This window comes from Cervus canadensis, chromosome 22, assembly GCF_019320065.1.
Source record: "Cervus canadensis isolate Bull #8, Minnesota chromosome 22, ASM1932006v1, whole genome shotgun sequence".
In the NCBI taxonomy this organism is placed as follows: domain Eukaryota; kingdom Metazoa; phylum Chordata; class Mammalia; order Artiodactyla; family Cervidae; genus Cervus; species Cervus canadensis.
The window spans coordinates 43834498-43853253 of record NC_057407.1 but is presented as its reverse complement, the minus strand read 5'-3'; the positions used below and the strand labels follow the sequence as shown (position 1 = coordinate 43853253).

At 37.6% G+C, this 18756-nt stretch overlaps 1 protein-coding gene across 6 annotated transcripts in view; it reads right to left on the bottom strand.

Annotated features, from left to right (window-relative positions):
- Window positions 1–18756, bottom strand: part of ANO10 (anoctamin 10) — a 255784-nt gene that overhangs the window by 145556 nt on the left and 91472 nt on the right. For 5 of the 6 annotated variants that reach the window (XR_006264391.1, XM_043442100.1, XM_043442099.1 and 2 more), the window contains 2 exons: window positions 17693–17884; window positions 11526–11654 (listed from right to left, as the gene is read on the bottom strand). Coding sequence is in view for 5 of the 6 variants with exons in the window: in XM_043442100.1 (XP_043298035.1) it covers window positions 11526–11654; window positions 17693–17884 (321 nt within the window). In the remaining variant the exon portion in view is untranslated. Of the gene's footprint in view, window positions 1–7755; window positions 7896–11525; window positions 11655–17692; window positions 17885–18756 lie in introns of those variants that run through there. The other variant, XM_043442101.1, reaches the window with a different exon arrangement.

Below are 18756 nucleotides of genomic sequence, written 5' to 3'. Positions count from 1 at the left end.
AAAACAGAATCTGGAAGCTGCCCATATTTTTATGATTTTCCCTAATCTTTTATAATTGACTCATCTTTATCCAATCTGATAATCATTTGTCTTCATGGAGTCTTTCCAAAGGTTTTCATGAAAATGATGGCTCTTTCTATTTTAGCACACAGATTTCGTCAGTTTTCATTCCATTTAATTAATTTATGCCAATCATAGTTGCAAGAATACCACACATAAACAGACTTGGGAACTAAAGGCCTCATGGTGAGTACTTCCCTCAGTGAGTGGACATCCTCCCCATGGACCCCCACCAGCAGGCTGGGAGAGTCTATGCCAGTGGGAGGACTGTCAGGAGGGGATGGGAAGAGCTGGTTCACATGGGGGAGGTTAGGAAAGTGGCTTTCTACTTACTGCACTGTGATTTAGCTCTTGGAGGATTCTATCTGTGAGCATTTCTAAAGCCAGGACTATATCTTGGTATGTGAGTATGTGTTAGTCACTTAGTCGTGTCCGACTCTTTGCGATCCCATGGACTGCAGCCCACCAGGCTCCTCTCTCCATGGAATTCTCCAGGCAAGAATACTGGAATGGGTAGCCACTCCCTTCACCAGGAGATCTTCCTGACCTAGGGATCGAACCTGGGTCTCCCATATTGCAGGCAGATTCTTTACCATTTGATCCACCTTGATAATGCCTGCCATATTATAAGCACCCAATAATTATATATCCAATGAAAGAATTTACCTTGACTGTCTTTAATTATTCCCACACTGTTAAGAGAACACAGAGCAATGTTTCATTTGGATAATACTGAAGAGGGGGACAGTACATTAAAAGACCAGAAAATTACCACAATTATATGAAGCAAAAGGAAGAAGGAAAACACCCAGCTCAATAATTCCATCCCAAAGGACTCTAACCCAAAGGTCAAAAACCTTTACCTTCCCGGGAGCCCAACACATGCTCTGACACTGGCAAGTGGAGATCAGATGAAGAGTTAGTTGCGAGTTCCTTCCTAAGCAAGTTTTTAAACTGAAATTCCAGAATTTAACCAGACTTTTCATCCAGGTGAAGAGACTGTTATGGGAACAGGTATTTTCCTCTGAGACAACAATAACAACTAACAAATATGAACACTTAATCTTGCCAAGCACTGTGGTAAGCACACCAATGCATTTATTCATTTGTCAGCATAACAATTGTACTGAATTGTTCAAATTCATTCAAAAACACATAACTTGTCAAACTGGAGGCAGGATTTGAATCCAGAGCCTATGTTCTTAACCACTGTACCATACAGAAAAGTCAGTTCATCTTTTCTTATAAATAGTATAATTTTAATATTTTGCCCTGGGATTTTGTTAGTGTATTTCCCAAATGTACAGCAAAATCTTTCATTAAAAAGTTGATGTTAGGGACTTCTCTGGTGGCCCATGGATAAGAATCTGCCTTACAATGCAGAGGACGTGGGTTCGAGCTCTGGTTGAAGAACTAAAAGCCCAAATGAACAACTAAGCCCATGTGCCCCCACTACTGAGCTAGGGTGCTTCAACTAGGAAGTCTGAGGGCTGCAAAGAAAGATGCTGCATGACAGAATGAAGATCCTGCATGCAGCAATTAAGACCTGATAAAGATAACAGAAGTTTTACTCTGCTATTGCAGAGATGGTTAGAGCTGCAGTTCATATCCCCTGAGCCTTGACCAGGTGCCCAGCTCTGTGTCTGGCATTTCACATGCACAATATCCTGTCTTGAAAAGGTGATAACAAGACCTGCATTATGTTCAGTACCTGCTCCGTGCCAGACGCTTCTGATCAGGGATACACACATTTCATTTCTTACTCTACTCCTCACAGCATTCCTGGGGAGGATGCTGCACTGGCCTCAGGCAGTCAAGGAGATGAGCTTACGAGACCACGTGACTGGCCCAGGGCAACAATGCATTAAAAGGCAGTGCAGAAAGAGAATCTCCATAGTGTGAAATACCTCTGTGTATCAGTAGATACAGATGTAAATCAGTCAAGAGACAGAGAGAGCAAGCACACATATGGCAAAATGTTCCAAATTAGTAACCCCTAATAAAGGGATACACAGGAATTAACTGTACTATGTTTGCACCTTTTCTTTAAGTTTCAAACTATTTTTTTTTAAATAGGAAAATAAAGCCTTGAGTCAGGGCATAAGAATCCTAAAGGTTCAGTTCACTCTCAGCAGACACCTTTAGTCATTACAAAGAGATGAGAATCAACCCTGTTTCCTTAGTTGTTGTTTAGTCACTAAGTTGTGTCCCATGGACTGCAGCATGCCAGGCTTCCCTGTCCACTATCTCCCGGAGTTTGCTCAAACTCATGTCCACTAAGTCAGTGATGCTATCCAACCATCTCATCCTCTGTCACCCCCTTCTCCTCCTGCCTGCACTAGAAAAAAAATGACCTAACTTAAATTCTTTAAAAAAAAAAAAAGACGATGACGAAGAAACTGCAATAAACTGATCTTTAAAAAACTATCAATTAAACATGCATGGTGCAGACTGGCTTGCTGGTCACGAGAACCTAACCATCAGAAATGCAGTGTAATTTCTAACCTGAAACTATCACAACATTGTTAACTGGCTATACTCCAATATAGAGAAAAAGTTTTTTAAAAAAGAAATGCAGTGTAATTTGTAGGTGAAAAGTTGATTCACTTTCTCCCTAGAAAAAGAACAGCACTTAGTAGGTGAATTGTTAGCATTCAAGATGTTTTAAGCATCTTGCCAAGTTAAGAATTAAAAGAAAACTGTGAGTGCATTTAACACTAAAATAAAAGATTATCAAACATTTGATATTTAAAGGAATTTCAGCCACTTCTATCTTTTAGGAAATGGAGATCTTTGTATAATTCTGCATTTAAAACAGTGATCCTTCAATAAAAAGTGAGCTAAATTTGTCTCAGAAGTGAGGATAATGATTATTATTTAAGAGAAACTATTTAGGTACTAATTTAATCCCGTGGGATGAACTTGATGAAGTTCCCACTATTTGACTATTTTAACCTAGAAAATGGTATTTTTATATGATTCCATTATATAGTTTCATATATTAGTAGGCTATTCTCTGTAATAAATTTCTGCAACTATTATACAAATGAAAGTGTCACGACTTTTTAGAACACTAGATGGCAGTAAATACACAAACGTTGTAACGACACAGCTACCAGCATAAAATGAAAATTATTTTTGTTTTTTATTCAATTTTAGCATTGCACATTCACTCGAGTTTAAAAAAAAAAGAAAGAAACATGGGATTTTTTTAAAATCCAAGACATCCCTAGTAGTCCAGAGGCTAAGATTCTGCATTCCCAATGCAGGGGGCCTGTGTTTGATCATTTGTCAGGGAACTAGATCCCACATGCCTCACAACTAAGACCTAGTACAGCTAAATAAATAAATTAAGTATTTTGAAAAACTCTGAAGAGTCAAAAGCCTAAATAAAATTTAAAGTTTCCTGGCTTTGAAAATGTGAACCAGAAAAGATGCTGAAATGACCAATTAATCCACAATTTAATTATGAGAACACTAACTCTCAATATCAACTATATTAAATTGTTGCATTTTCTACATCTTTGTTTTGTTAACAGATTCTAATCACATAAATCTATTTAAATGTTACTTAATTTGGAGGAAAAAACCTTTAAAATTTCTTAAATTTCTTTTTTCCATGAAGATGTTAAAAATTATATAAGAAACCACTTTACATATACATGGCTCAGAGGTTAAAGCGTCTGCCTGCAATGCGGGAGACCGGAGTTTGAACCCTGGGTCAGGAAGATCCCCTAGAGAAGGAAATGGCAACCCACTCCAGTATTCTTGCCTGGAAAATCCCATGGAGGAAGGAGCCTGGTAGGCTACAGTCCACGGGGTCGCAAAGAGTTGGACATGACTGAGCTACTTCACTTTTTTCACTCACATGGCCTATTTATTATAGCCTTTTGAGATTAGTGAAATTTCTACTTTTTCATGGGCCATGAGTGTATATATAAAAGTACACCATGTTGTTTATTTAATATACTACTAACAAAATATCTTTTTAAATATTTAACTCAATAGTAACATTTCACCTAAACTATGGGAAAAATAGGAAATAAAATATGATTTTAAGATTTGAATTTGGAAAACATTTGCAATCAAAGAGAGAAATCTTAGAAATATTAATTTGATCCATCAATTCTTTTGATGGACTTTTCATAATATTCTGAATTTAGAATTTCAGTATGATTTTTTTTAATATATATGGTAAGAAACCAAAAACTTACATTTTCTAATTTATTTGTAAACTTTCCACTTTTTGGATTCATTACAAGACCAGATGGCATTCAGCTCAGGTCTCAGCAACACTGAAATAAAATTAGTTAATGTACTCAATTTTTTTGGTTAATTCTAACACTTTCTCTGAGCTTGATTTTGTTCTGACACACAAAATTTCTCTATTATTTGAAATTTCATTTTTTGGCCACACATGGATCCCACGCAGTTTGGGGGAATCTTAGATCCCCAACCAGGGACTGAACCTGCACCCTCATCAGTAAAACACGGAGTCCTAACCACTCGCCCACCAGGGAATTCCCTAAAATTCCCAATTTAGAAACCAAATCTAGGTCCACTCAATGAAAGTAAATAAAATAAAAACAAATAAACCTTCAAATACGATATTGTGGCAGAAGAAGAGGACTTATTTCAATACCAATCTGTGCCAATATAACCCAGCTTTTGAGCAATAGTTTTAAAACATCAGAAAATAAGTAGCTATGGTTACTAAAAGCATTTTAAAGCAAATGCACACCCAAATAGTCAAAACAATCCTGAAAAAGAAGAACAAAGTTGGGCAGTTTCCTATTTTCTGACTTCAAACCTTAACTACAAAGTTATAGTAATCAAAGCAGTGTGGCACTGGCATAGAGAGAGCCATTACTTGTTTCCAAACTCACCAAGCTGTATTCATCAAATATACACAGCTTTTTGTATGTCAATCATACCACAATAAAGTGGCTTAAAGAAAAAAGACAGATATATAGACCAATGGCATAAAGAGCAAAGAAATAAACCCTCACATATATGGTCCAATGATTTTTGACAAGGGTGCCAAGACCATTCACTGGGGGAAAAGACAGTCTTTTCAACAAATGATTGTTGATCTAGTTTTCCCAACTAGATAATCAAATGCAAAAGAATGAATCTGGACCCTTTTCATATACAAATTTAGTTATACAAAAATTAAGTCAAAGATCTGGACTTAATATCTAAAACTATTAAACTCCTAGAAGACAACATAGAGCAAAAGCATCATGACATTAGAGTTGGTAATGAATTCCTGGATATGACACCAAAAGCAAAAGAAAAAAAAAAAGAAAAAAAATAGGTAAGTTGGACTTCTGTGTATCAAAGGATAGTATCAATCAAGTGAAAAGGCAACCCACAGCATGGGACAAAGTATCTGCAAATCATATATCTAATAGGAGACTGACATCTAGAATATATAAAGGATTCCTACAACTGAAAAATCAACACCACAATTAAAAAATGGGCAAAGGACTTGAATAGACATTTTCCCTGAAAAAGATATACAAATGCCAATAAGCACATGAAAAGATGCTCAACTACCACACACCATTAGGGTGACTTATCAAAAAACCAGAAAATATCAGTGTTGTCAAGGATATGAAGAAATTGGAACCCTGTGCATTGCTAGTGGGAATATAAATGATGCAGCTGCTATGATAAATGGTATAGCAGAGGTTATGACAAGAGGTTCCTCAAAAAATTAAACCTAGAATTACCACGTAATCCAGCAGCAACTCTCTGGCTATATACACAAAAGAAGTGAAAGCACAGATCAAACAGATATCTGAACGCCCATGTTTGTAGCAGCATTATTCACAACACACAAAAGGTGAAAGTGGTAGTGTGTCTTTCCATTGATGGATCAAGAGATAAATAAAATGTGATATATAGGCATATATGAATAGCATTTTCAATCTTAAAAAGAAATGAAATTCATAACATAAATGAACCTTGAAGACATTATGCTAAGATAAATAAGTCAGAGGATAAATATTTTATGATTCTACCTATATCAGTTTTCAAGAGGTTACTACAGGCTAGAGGAGGGGAGAATGTGGAGTTGGTATTTAATGGGTACAGCACTTCAGTTGGGGAAGGTGAAAAAGTTCTGGAGATGGACGGTGGTGATGACTGCTTAACAATATCAAGGAACTTCATGCCACAGAACCATACACTTAAAAATGGTTAAGAAGGTAAATTTCACACAATGTGTTTGTTTATTAATACAACTAAAAAATTTAGAAGAGGTTAAAATGGTAAATTTATGTTATTTATGCTTTACTACAATAAAAGAAAAAGAAAGTGAAAGAGCAGTACACATTTATCTATTACAACCTCCTCACACCTCCTGGCCCTTTGACTTATTCTGGGTGATTGCCACATTAGTAATGATCTCCATATTAGTAAATATTGGTAACATTACAGTTATATCCTCGTAAAAACAAGCACACCAAAAACAATCATTCTTCTCTTATAGGAAGTTAGCCTTGGCGACCAAAGGAAATACTTCTTATTTAGAGGTATAAACGTAGAAGAAACAAAACAGCCTAAAACACTGCTGGTATTTTGGCCTATGTGGATTAATTTTAAACACCTTTCTTCTATGTCATGACTGACTCTAAATGAGCCCATGGCTGTGCTTCTGTCTCCTATGCTTCAGGTCACCAGGAACACCTAACTGACATCCTCAGAGTAGATTAAAATAGGGTCAGAATTCTGAGTGAGATGTCTCCACCAGCATGGAGGAAGGTGCTTTTCAAACTGCTCTGGGAAATCAGAGTGAAGTCACATCCAGGACTTTTCAAAACAGGCTACAGAGGCCCCAAGAGCTCACCAAAGGAAAAAGACAGGAAAGGGTCTGCTGTCTTTGAAAGAAATTCATGGGTTTCTGCTCCACGGACCATTCATTTGGCACGTGCTCCTGCCCAGCTGCATCTCTGGTAAATGTACTAAACTAAAGATATCTGTGGGTGTGTACAGTGTGGTATTAGATATCCATTTCTTCTTGACTACATTAAGAAGCAGAATTCTTCACAACATTGTAAATCAACTATACTTCAGTGAAAAAAGACAGAACAGAAGGAGCAGAATCCCTGAAGACAAAAATACAAAGATGGCTTTGTCTCCTCTTAGCACCAGATTCAGTGAAATATACATAGAGTTAGCGCTCAGTCGTGTCCACCTCTTTGTGATCCCGTGGACTGTAGCCCACCAGGCTCCTCTGTCCATGGGATTTTTCCAAGCAAGAATACTGGAGTGAGTTGCCACTTCCTCCTCCAGGGGACCTTCCCAATCAAACCCACGTCTCTTACATCTCCTGCACTGGCAGGCAGGTTCTTTCCCACTAGTGCCACCGGGGAAGCCACACTCAATACTGAGTATAATTTAATTAAGGAGTGAAAAGGATGAGCACTGGCCACCCTTTTGTGTTGTACAGGCAGGACTCAGAAAATGTTATACACTAACAAATACAGATACATAACTAATACTGAAAATAAATCTATCCAAAAATATCCATTTTCCCTTTTTCAATAAACACTGAAATTCCCAGCTTCCTTTTTAAAACTCCATTGATTCAACAGTCACTGAAACACTGAACCGCATCCCTATAGTGTTTCAGGCACTACTCTAGGGAGTAGCCTACTTTCTGAGATAGAAGAGCAGACATCATTCTGTTCTCATGAAGCCAGTGGTGCACAGGAGGGTTGAGACGAGGTCCTGAAGGTCAGTAAGAAGGCAGCTCTCAGCAGGCCAAGAAGGCTCTTACAAGCACAAAATCTACCAGCGCCTTGATTTTGGACTTCCAGACATCAGAACTGTGAGAAAGATATGTCTTATTTAGGCCACCCAGTCTCTAGAATTTTGTTAGAGCAGCCTGAGCGAATACAAGTCATTGTAAAAAAAAGTTTCAACAATCAAGTACAAATCCTCTTGAAACAAATGGGAAAACAAAATCTCAGCAAAACAAACAAAACCCAGATGTTATAACATAGAACTAAAGGGAACTTTTAGAACTGAAAAATATAATCACAGAAAATTTTAAAAACTCAGTGGATGGGGTCAACAGTACAGTGGATATGACAGAGGAAACAATCAGTGAAGTTGAGGAATATGAATAGAACTCTCCCAAACTGAACCTCAGAGAGAAAACAGGCCAAAAAAAAAAAAAAAAAGCTGAACAGAACCTTAGCGATCTGTAGGAAAATACAAAAAAATAAAGAAACAAACCCAACATTCAGATCATCAATCCCAGATGGAGAAAAGGAAGAATAAAGAGTATCTGAAGAAATAAGGCCTGAAATTTCTGCAAATTTGGTGAAAGAATAAGCCTAAATAGATCTAAGAAGTGAAGTAATCCCCAAACAACTAAATCAATCCACACCAAGACCCACTATAACTCAATTTGGGAAAACTAAAAATAAAGAAAGAACTTTGAAAGCAACCAGAGGAAAAGTGCAACAGTACCTACCATCAGTCTGAATGAAAGCAAATTCCTCATCTAAACCAGATGGAAGGAAGTGCCAGAATATTTTCAAGTGCTGAAAGAAAAGAATTGTAATCCACGAATACCATACCTTATGAAACTATCCTTCAGGAATGAGAGAGGCGGGAGAAAAGTGATCAGATAAAGAAAAGCTAAGAGAATTTGTTGCTAGCATTGGTTAAAGGAAGTTCTTCAAACAGAAAGGTTATTGTGTTAGTTTTCTAGGCCTGCCACGCCAAAGTATCAGGAACTGGGTGGTTTAAACAACAGAAACTAGCCTCCAACTCATAAAAAAATAAAATAAACAACAGAAATTTATTGTCTCATAATCTGGAGACAAGGAGTCTGAAGTCATGGCTTCTTGGGTCCTGTTCCCTCTGAAACCTGGATGGGGGACTCATCCCTTGGTGCTGCCTGGGATCTGGTAGTTGATAGCAATCCTTGGGGTTCCGTGACCTGGAGCTAAAGCACTTCCATCTCTGTCTCCCTCATCACAGGGCATCCTCCCCTGGCTTTCTCTGTCTCTTCTCTTCTTGTAAGGACAATGGTCATACTGGATAAGTGTGTCCTCTACTCCAATATGACCTCACTGGAACTACTTAGAGCTGTAACAACTCCATTCCAAATAACGTCACATTCTGAGGTGCTGGGGCTCAGGTATTCAACAGACCTTTGGGGGAGACACAATTTACTACATAACAAGTTACCAAAGAAAAGTTTACAGACTGTAGGTTGCCATTCATATAACACTCTCAAAATGATAAAATTATAGAGATGGAGAAGAGATTCATGACCGCTGATGCTCAGAGAGGTGAACTGAGGGACCAGAAAACCATGTGTGACTATAAGGGGGTGGGAGGAGGGAGACCTTTGTGATGATGGAAACGTACATATCTTGACTGTAGGGGTTTAATGAATCAATACATGTGATAAGATGACAACTACACACACACACTATACCAGTGTCAAGGTCTCGGTTTTGAAACCATGTTATAGTTACGTAAGTGGTAACCACTGGGGCGAACTGGGTGAAGGGTGCATGGGACCTCTGTACTATCTTTCCAACTTCCTTTGAATTATAATTATTTCAAAATAAAAGGCTTAAAAACATAACAAAGTAAAAATTAAAGTCACAATTAAAGAATAATAAGTTTCCTATAGAAAACTTAAGGTTTTTCCTCACAGGAGTTTTTAATCGAGGCTTTTATCTGTTGTACTCTAAAGAACCAGTTTAGATAATGATAGTAAAATAGTTGCTTGAATACTACAAGAAGAGACTAAAATGGTAAGAGGAGGCATGAGGGTTAGAACCTCAGGACAACAACAAAGTTTCTGTTAAAACTGATTAAGAGATCAGTTCCTGATACCTGACTAAGAGATCACTGATACAGAAGAAAACACTGGCCTAATGAACAGGAATATATAGGAAGGCTGGGCCAGCCAGGAGTCTAGAAAAAGTAACAGCAAAATCAAGAAGTGGGAAGTGCTGAAATCATCCATCACTGCTTAGAAGCTGATGATGGGCACCGAGACCCAGCTCAGACAGAGCTCTGCGCTGTTTGAGGGGAGAAATGATTTTTAGGTTTTCTGCATCTCTTAAGACTATTACACTCCTCTTGCTCTGGCTCTAAATTCACTAAGAAACCGTCCAATAACCAGTTCCACTTCTACTTGAACACGAACTGTTATAAGCATTGGAAAAGTCTCCTTATGGCAAATTAACTACCTGGTATTCTGGTCAGTTCCTTGTGAGTCTCATGATTTTTAAGTGAAAGCCAGCCCCAAAGCTGAAAGCTCCTAATTATTAGCTCCTGACATGCTGACAAAGACAACCTCCAAGATCTGCAGAGTTAAGGGCCATGTCTTAAATCAAGAAGATGCCCTGTGAGCCTGGTCAGTTGGCCATTCCATCTAAGGGACCTCTGTCTTGGTCTTTAACTGCCACAGGTGGTAAGTCACCTTGCAAATAGCTCTCCAAAATCCTGTTCAACCAACAAAATTCAAAACAGGCTTACTTTTATCTGCAAAACATTCTTTCTCTTCCTACTTGCTGCTGTCTAAAATCCTTCTCCGAAATGCCTACTCTACACACAACTTCTATCATGAACAAGATTCCTATCAAACATGCTAAAAGAGCAAACAGAACAAAGCAGAATCTCTTTCTTCTACTGCCAGAAATGTACAAGTTCATAATTTCATTTCTTAGGGTTAGCCCTAAGTCCTGAATCACTGCTCTGTGATCCTACTAAGCTCTGCTTTGACAAACTTTTACTACTATTCTATTTTTTTTAGTATCTAAAAATGAAAGATCACAGTATCCTTGACAACTATAATCACAACAAGAAAATTCCTGCAAATTCTTCCATTTTTTATTGATTAGAGCTTCATTTTTAAGATGTACAGTAATCTGTATTCAGAAATATGATAAACAAGTTAAATATCAAGGAAATACACAGACAGCCAACTTATACTTTGTATGTGATATTATGAGTCTTCCTATTCTTTACATCTTGGAGTTTTAGAGTGTTTTATGATGAATCCCATACCTGCTGCAAATGAGACTTTAAACAAGCCATGATCAAAAAGCATTTCTTAGGATTTATTTGCTTAAGAAAGTAGAAGTTAAAGATTCCCTAAAACTGACTAAAAAAAAAAAAACATTAAGTCCACAGAATTCTATTTCAAATAGGATTTATCTCCTCAACACTAGACACAGCAGCGCAATGGATGGAAAAGTAACAGTCCCGTTTGTACCATGGTGACTGTTCTGTACGGAGACAACAACCAGGAATGCACAGCCTGGGTCCTCGTGTGTTCCCATTACCTGAACTGCTTTGCCTTCTAACTAGTTAATGCAAGTCACTGAACTCCCCATCACTGACAGGCAGAGACATCACTGCCTTAGAAAAATATAGGCATCTGACATAGAGACTATATAAAATAGATTTAGATGTTCACTTACCTCCACGGCTACTACGATCAAAATGAGGTCTGTCTTTGACTCTGGGAAGAGTGCATTCACTTGTGGTGACATTCCAATCAGAGCACAGTTGGTGACCACAGATATAACACTCATCGTTTCAAAAGCCAACTGAAAGAAAAAAAATGTGAAATGAAAAATCACAATTGCGTGTGTGCTCAGTCGTGTCCGACTCTTTGAGACCCCATGGACTGTAGCACGCCAGGTTCCTCTGCCTTTGGAAATTTTCCTGGCAAGAATACTGAAGAGGGTTGCCATTTCCTTCTCCAGGGGATATTCCTGGCCCAGGGATCAAACCCATGCCTCCTGCATTGGCAGGCAGATTCTTTACCACAGCGCCACCTGGGAAGCTCAAAAACCACAATGACTGAATCTGTATTGCCTCCTTCTTTTTCATATTATTTAAAGTCAAAGAAAAAGTCTTTCCTTAGTTTTAAACATTCCAAGAACATGTAAAACTTTTTCTCTATAATGCCATGATTTTATTTAGCTCAAAAAAGCCATACTGTTAGAAGGTGTTTCAGATACTTTAAGCTTGTCTATCTCAAACAATATGTTCTATCTTTCCAACTGGAGGTGGCCAGGGCCCTGAATTTGGAACACATCCAAGAAAAATACACTATTAAAGTTACTTGACTCTATGCATATCTAAAGGGAAACTAAAGCAGTGCAATCAGAGAGAATGTTTTATATTCAAAAACAAAGATGACTTTAAATAGAATTCATTTTGTGAAACTGTCCTACTTAACAGACCACACATCACATCTGGTTCAGCCATACCCAAGGCACCAGTTACAATGATCTCTTTCTAGTGGCATTTACCAAATCACCTGCAGAACTTGAGAAAAACACAGATACCAGGCCCCACTGAGACCTACTGAGACCTCTGATCCAGGGTCCCACGAGGAGACCAGTGCACATTCCTGAGTGTGGACTGGGGAAATGTTGTGACCACTGTTCTCTTCTTTCTTTTTCGTGGGCACAGCACTTGGTGATCACTACTTAAGAACTTACTAATTCTAAGAAATGCAGTTACCACTAGAAATACAGAAGCAAAACAAAACATGATTGAAGCTCAACTTAATAACATCTTGTCCCATGAAGATTATCTACCATCTTGTATTTTAAAAAATCCTTTGTGTAATCTTATTATTTTTTGACAGCTTTCTTTATAACAAATCTACGTAGGACTGTACATTCTCTTAAACTAGCTTTAAATTTCTATTTATTTAATTATTATAAATTCAATCAAAAATCAAATGTTACCAGTGTACAGGGAAGAGTCTCCTTGTCCCCTTTCTCCCCCATGTCAGTTTCTGTTCTTTCCACAAGACAACCACTATCATTAATTTCTTATATAACTTTCCAGACACTTTGTTTGCAAACAAATATAAGCAAACTTGCACATATACAAATTCTCCTTTCAGCATAATACACATTGTCAAGTCCCTTGCTTTGGTCACTTAAAATGCTGTGGAAGTTATTTGTGTCAGGACACAGAGACCATCATTCTTTTTTTTTTTTTTTAGTTTTTTTTTCCATTTATTTTTATTAGTTGGAGGCTAATTACTTTACAATATTGTAGTGGTTTTTGTCATACCTTGACATGAATCAGCCATGGATTTACATGTATTCCCCATCCTGATCCCCCCTCCCACCTCCCTCTCTACCCGATCCCTCTGGGTCTTCCCAGTGCACCAGGCCCGAGCACTTGTCTCATGCATCCAACCTGGGCTGGTGGAGATCATCATTCTTAAGTCACAACTTAAGACTTAAGTCACAACTGCTTAAGTATTTTATCACATGAATGTACCAAGGTTTATTTAATCATTTCCTTATTGGTTATTACTACAAACAATGCTACATTTAGAAACTTTGCAAACACATCCTTTAAGAAGTGTGGAAGTAGGATAAATTCCTACTGAAAGTGGAATAGTTGAGTCAAAGGTGCTACTGTATTCGTTATTCTGAGAGACAGTACCAAGCTGAACTCCCCAGGGCTGACCAGTTCGCCTTCCCATCGGCAGCACAGGACAGTGTCTGACTTCCTGCATTTTTAATACATTCCTATCCAAACTTTTCGATTTTTAAATATCACTTATCATGAGTTATAATTTACATAGAATAAATTGCACTCATTTATGGTATATACTTTATTAAGCTATGCTCACCTGGGAAACCACTATCACAAACAGGACATTTCCATTTTCCCCCAAAGATTCCTCACAATGCTTTGCAATCCACCCCTCCCTCTATACCTGGCTCCAAGCAGGCTTTGATCTATTTTTTTTTGTCACTATATATTAGTTTGTTTTTCCAGAGTTTTATATAGTTAGATTCACACAGCATATATGCTTTTATGTCTCCTTCTTTCACTCAACATGATTCTGAGGTTGATCCATATTATATGTTATCAATAATTTCTTCTTCTTTTTATTGCTGAGTAGTGCTCCACTGTATGAATATATCATTTTTTTTTACCCACTTACCTAGTGGGTTGTTTGGCAAATGGGGTTGTTTCCAGTCTTGGACTGTTCTGAATAAAGTTACATGGACACTCCTGTGCAGTCTTTGCAGGGATATGTTCTTTCCCCTGGATTTCTAAGAACAGAGATGCTGGGGTATGGTAGGTATATGTTGAATTTTTTTTTCCCCACACACTGCAATTTAGCTTTGCAAAGGAACCACTCACATTTTTATTGGTAATGTATGAGAGCTCCAGGTCCTACACATTACTGCCAACAGTTGGCACCATTAGTCTTTATTTTAAAACAGGTATATAGTGCGATCTCACTGTGGTTTTCTTGTGCATTTCCCCGGTAGCTAATTCTAAATCTTTCCTTGAGTTCATTGACCATTTGCATATATTCTTTGGTGAAGCATTTCTTCAAATCTTGTCCATGTTTTTATTTAATTGTCTTATTACTGAGTTGTAAGAGTCCTTCACATAATCTGACACACAAGTTCTCTGGCAGACGTATGTGTTGTGAATATTTTCTCTCCTTCTGTGTCTTGCCTTTGTTTCCCTCTTAACTTTTGAAGAACCAACTCCCTTACCCCCTCCTTTGGAGATTTAATTACCCCAATACTATCAGCAGACAGTTGATGATTTTCTCCATTTACCAGATTTCACCTATATCACATATTGAATTTCTGGACCCTTTGTTCCATTGATCTGTCTAATAATGCACCAGCACCACTCTACTTTAACGACTGAGGTTATGTAACACATTTTAATATGTAGGAAGGCGTGTCCCTGCCCTTCCTTACAGTTTTCCTGCTATTCTACTTCATTTCTTTTTCCCTGTGAACTTGACAGTAAGTTTACCTAATTAAAAGAAAAACTTCCATGGGGATAGTGCTACATTTATAAGCTAATTTGTAGATTAATTTATTTTTAAATTAAAGGAGAACTGATACATTTAGGATATTGAGTCTTCCTATATTAGTCAGGTATTGCTGTGTAACAAATCATCCCAGACTCTAACTTAAAAACAACAATCATTTCTTTAGTTCATTATTCTGCAGGTGGACAATTTAGACTATGCTTATCTAGGGAATTTTTTTGGTCTAGCTGACCTTGACTGGGATTCCTCATGTACATGTGGTCAGTGGGTGGGTAAATTGGAGACATAATTGGCCTGAGGAGGCTAGTTAGAATTTCTAGAACAACAGTCAATAAAAGTAGTGACAGTGGACATTCTTGTATTGTTCCTAATCTTAGAAAGCATTCAATCTTTCACTAGCAAGTATGGCTGTTAGCTTTAAGTTTTATGAAATAGATGTTCCTTATTAAGTTGAAGCAGTATCCTTCTATTCCTATGTTTCTGAGAGATTTAAAAATGAATGAGTGTTGGATGTTGCCAAATGCTTTATATATACTGACTGATACAATCATGAGATATTTTTTCCTTTGGAATATTAATATGGTAGACTACACTGGTAGATTTTGAATACAGAACCAGAGCTTGCATTCCTGGACAAAATTCTACTTGTCATGGTATATAATTCTCCTCATATATTGCTAAATCTTATTAGTTAAGATATTATTAAGCTGTTCTTAAAGAGATGGGAATACCAGACCACCTGACCTGCCTCCTGAGAAATCTGTATGCAGGTCAAGAAGCAACAGTTAGAACTGAACATGGAACAACAGACTGGTTCCAAATTGGGAAAGGAGTACATCAAGACTGCATGTTGTCACCCTGCTTATTTAACTTATGTGCAGAGTACATCATGAGAAATACTGGGCTGGTAAAAGCACAAGCTGGAATCAAAACTGCTGGGAGAAATATCATAACCTCAGATATGCAGATGACACCACCCTTATGGCAGAAAGCAAAGAAAGGGCCTCTTGATGAAAGTGAAAGAAGAGAGTGTGAAACTTGGCTTAAAATTCAACATTCAGAAAATTAAGATCAAGGCATCCAGTCCCATCACTTCATGGCAAATAGATGGGGAAACAATGGAAACAGTGAGAAACTTTATTTTTTTTTTCTTTGGCTCCAAAATCACTGCAGATGGTGACTGTAGCCATGAAACTAAAAGACACTTCTCTTTGGAAGAAAAGCTATGATCAATCTAGACAGCATATTAAAAAGCAGAGACATTACTTTGCCAACAAAGGTCCGTCTAGTCAAAGCCGTGGTTTTTCCAGTCACGTATGGATGTGAGAGTTGGACTATAAAGAAAGCTGAGCACCAAAGAACTGATGGTTTTGAACTGTGGTGCTGGAGAAGACTCTTGAGAGTCCCTTGGATAGCAAGGAGATTCAACCAATCTATCTTAAAGGAAATCAGTCTTGAATATTCATTCGAAGGACTGATGCTAAAGCTGAAACTCCAATACTCTGGCCATCTGATGCGAAGAGCTGACTCACTAGAAAAGACCCTGATGCTGGGAAAGATTGAAGGCGAGAGGAGAAGGGGACGACAGAGGATGAAATGGTTGGATGGCATCACTTGACGCGATGGACATGAGTTTGAGTAGGCTCCTGGAGGGTGATGGACAGGGAAGCCTGGCGTGCTGCAGTCCATGTGGTCGCAAAGAGTCGGACACAACTGAGTGACTAAACCAAACTGAAAGCTGTTCTGTGTATTTATTCACAACAGATATTAGTCTGTTATCTTCTTTCATTCTCTGTCCTGATTTACTACCATACTAACTTCACAGAATGAATTGGAAAGTATTCCTTCCTCCTCTGTTTTCTGGGACAAATTATGTAAAATTGATGTTAATTTCACTTTAAATGTTAGAATTTGCCAGTAAAACCATTTGGGCCAGGATATTTCTTTTTTGGGAATTTTTAATTGCATATTCCATTTCCTTGTAATTCTGAGGATACTCAAACTACCTATTTCACATTGAGTGAGTTGTGGTAGTTTGTACTTTTGGAGAAACTGGTCTATTTCATTCAAGATGATATGTAGCCAAAAGATACAAAGAACTGATTGAAAATGAAAACACAGCATATCAAACTTTTGGGGATACAAGGAGTGCTAACAAAGAAATCTGTAGAACTAAAGGCATATACCAGAAAAGAGGAAAAATCTCAAATCAATAGTCTAAGCTCCTACTCAAGAAACAAGAAACAAAGAACAAAATAAACACAAAAGAATCAGAAAGAAGGAAATAATAAAGATAAGAATACAAATCAATGAAACTGAAAGCAGTAAAATAACAGAGATCAATGAAACAAAGAGTTCTTCCTTGGAAAAGATCAATACAATTGTCAAACCTCTAACAAGACTAATAAGAAAGAAGAGACAATTCTCACACTTCACACTTTCTCTTTCACCCATGATTATTTACAAATGTGTTGTTTAGTTTTTAAGTGTTTGGTGATTTTCCTATCATCTTTCTGTTACTGATTTTCAGTTTGGTTCCATCATGGTCAGAAAGCACATTGTGCTCAATTCTTAAAAATTTTGAAGTTTGTTTTATGCCCCCGGAGATGGTCCATATTATTGCATGTTCTATAAACACTTGAAAAGAAAATATATTCTATCATTGTTGAGTAGAAAGTTCCATAACATGGATTAGATTCTATTTTTGGATGGTACTTTTCCAGAACTCTCCAAAGAGCTTTTATTTAAAATCACAATGCTTCATTTTTTTTTTTAAAAAATAATTTTTTCTCAAATAATTACCTGCCATACACCAATACTGGCTGAGGGTTCTGAGAACGGACGTTTGAAGACTCTGCACATTTTTAAGGCATCTGAATTAACTTCGGTGAGATTATTTAGCACAGCGAAGGCAGCTGCCAGTGGGTAAACACAGGAGAAAAGGCTCACATAACCAAACTGCAGGAATAACTCCAAGTAATCATCAAAGGTACCCTGAAAATGTAAACAAGAAGAAAACAGGCATTGTTTTAATACCACTTAATAAGAGCAGTCTTTCACAATACTATTCAAGGCAGGACCCTCTAACAACAACAACAAAAATCTCAAGAGTTTCTCCCAATTCTTTCTTCTCAACAACAGAATTTAAATTCAAAGACCATTTTATATTAAAGTCCCTGAAATAAAGAATAAAAAATGATTTTGCTGCTCATATCATGCCAAATCACTGAAATATTACATTTTTTTCCTAAGGTAAATAAGAGCAAAGCTAAAGCAATTTGCTCTTGACCAAGTAAAGAGAAATGATCCATATCACTATTAGAAATCTTACATGATGGTTCCTTCACATCATGGGTACCGCAGAATCTCTGCCCTTGACCTTCCATTAAAAACTTGATGGTGGTGATGCCAGCAAAAATGGCAAAGTAAGAACATCCAGAAGTTTGCCTCTCCATAAAAGCAAACAAAAACTAACTATAAAATCTGTCAAAATCCACTTTGTTAGTATTCTGGAAATTAACCAAAGGCTTGCATCATTTATGGGCTTCCCTGGTGGCTCAGACGGTAAAGAGTCTGCCTGCAGTGCAGGAGACCTGGGTTCAATCCCTGGGTCAGGAAGATCCCCTGGAGAAGGAAATGGTAACCCACTCCAGTATTCTTGCCTGGAAAATTCTGTGGATGGAGGAGCCTGGTGGGCTACAGTCCATGGGCTCGCAAAGAGTCTGACAGGACTGAGCAACTTCACTCACTTTCACTTTGTATCAATTATGGAAACATTTAGTCAAGAATAACAGCTCAATTTTGAGTCTCACCTTCTGCTCCCCAGTTCTGCAGCAGCTTCGAAAAATAAGAACAGCATGCATTCC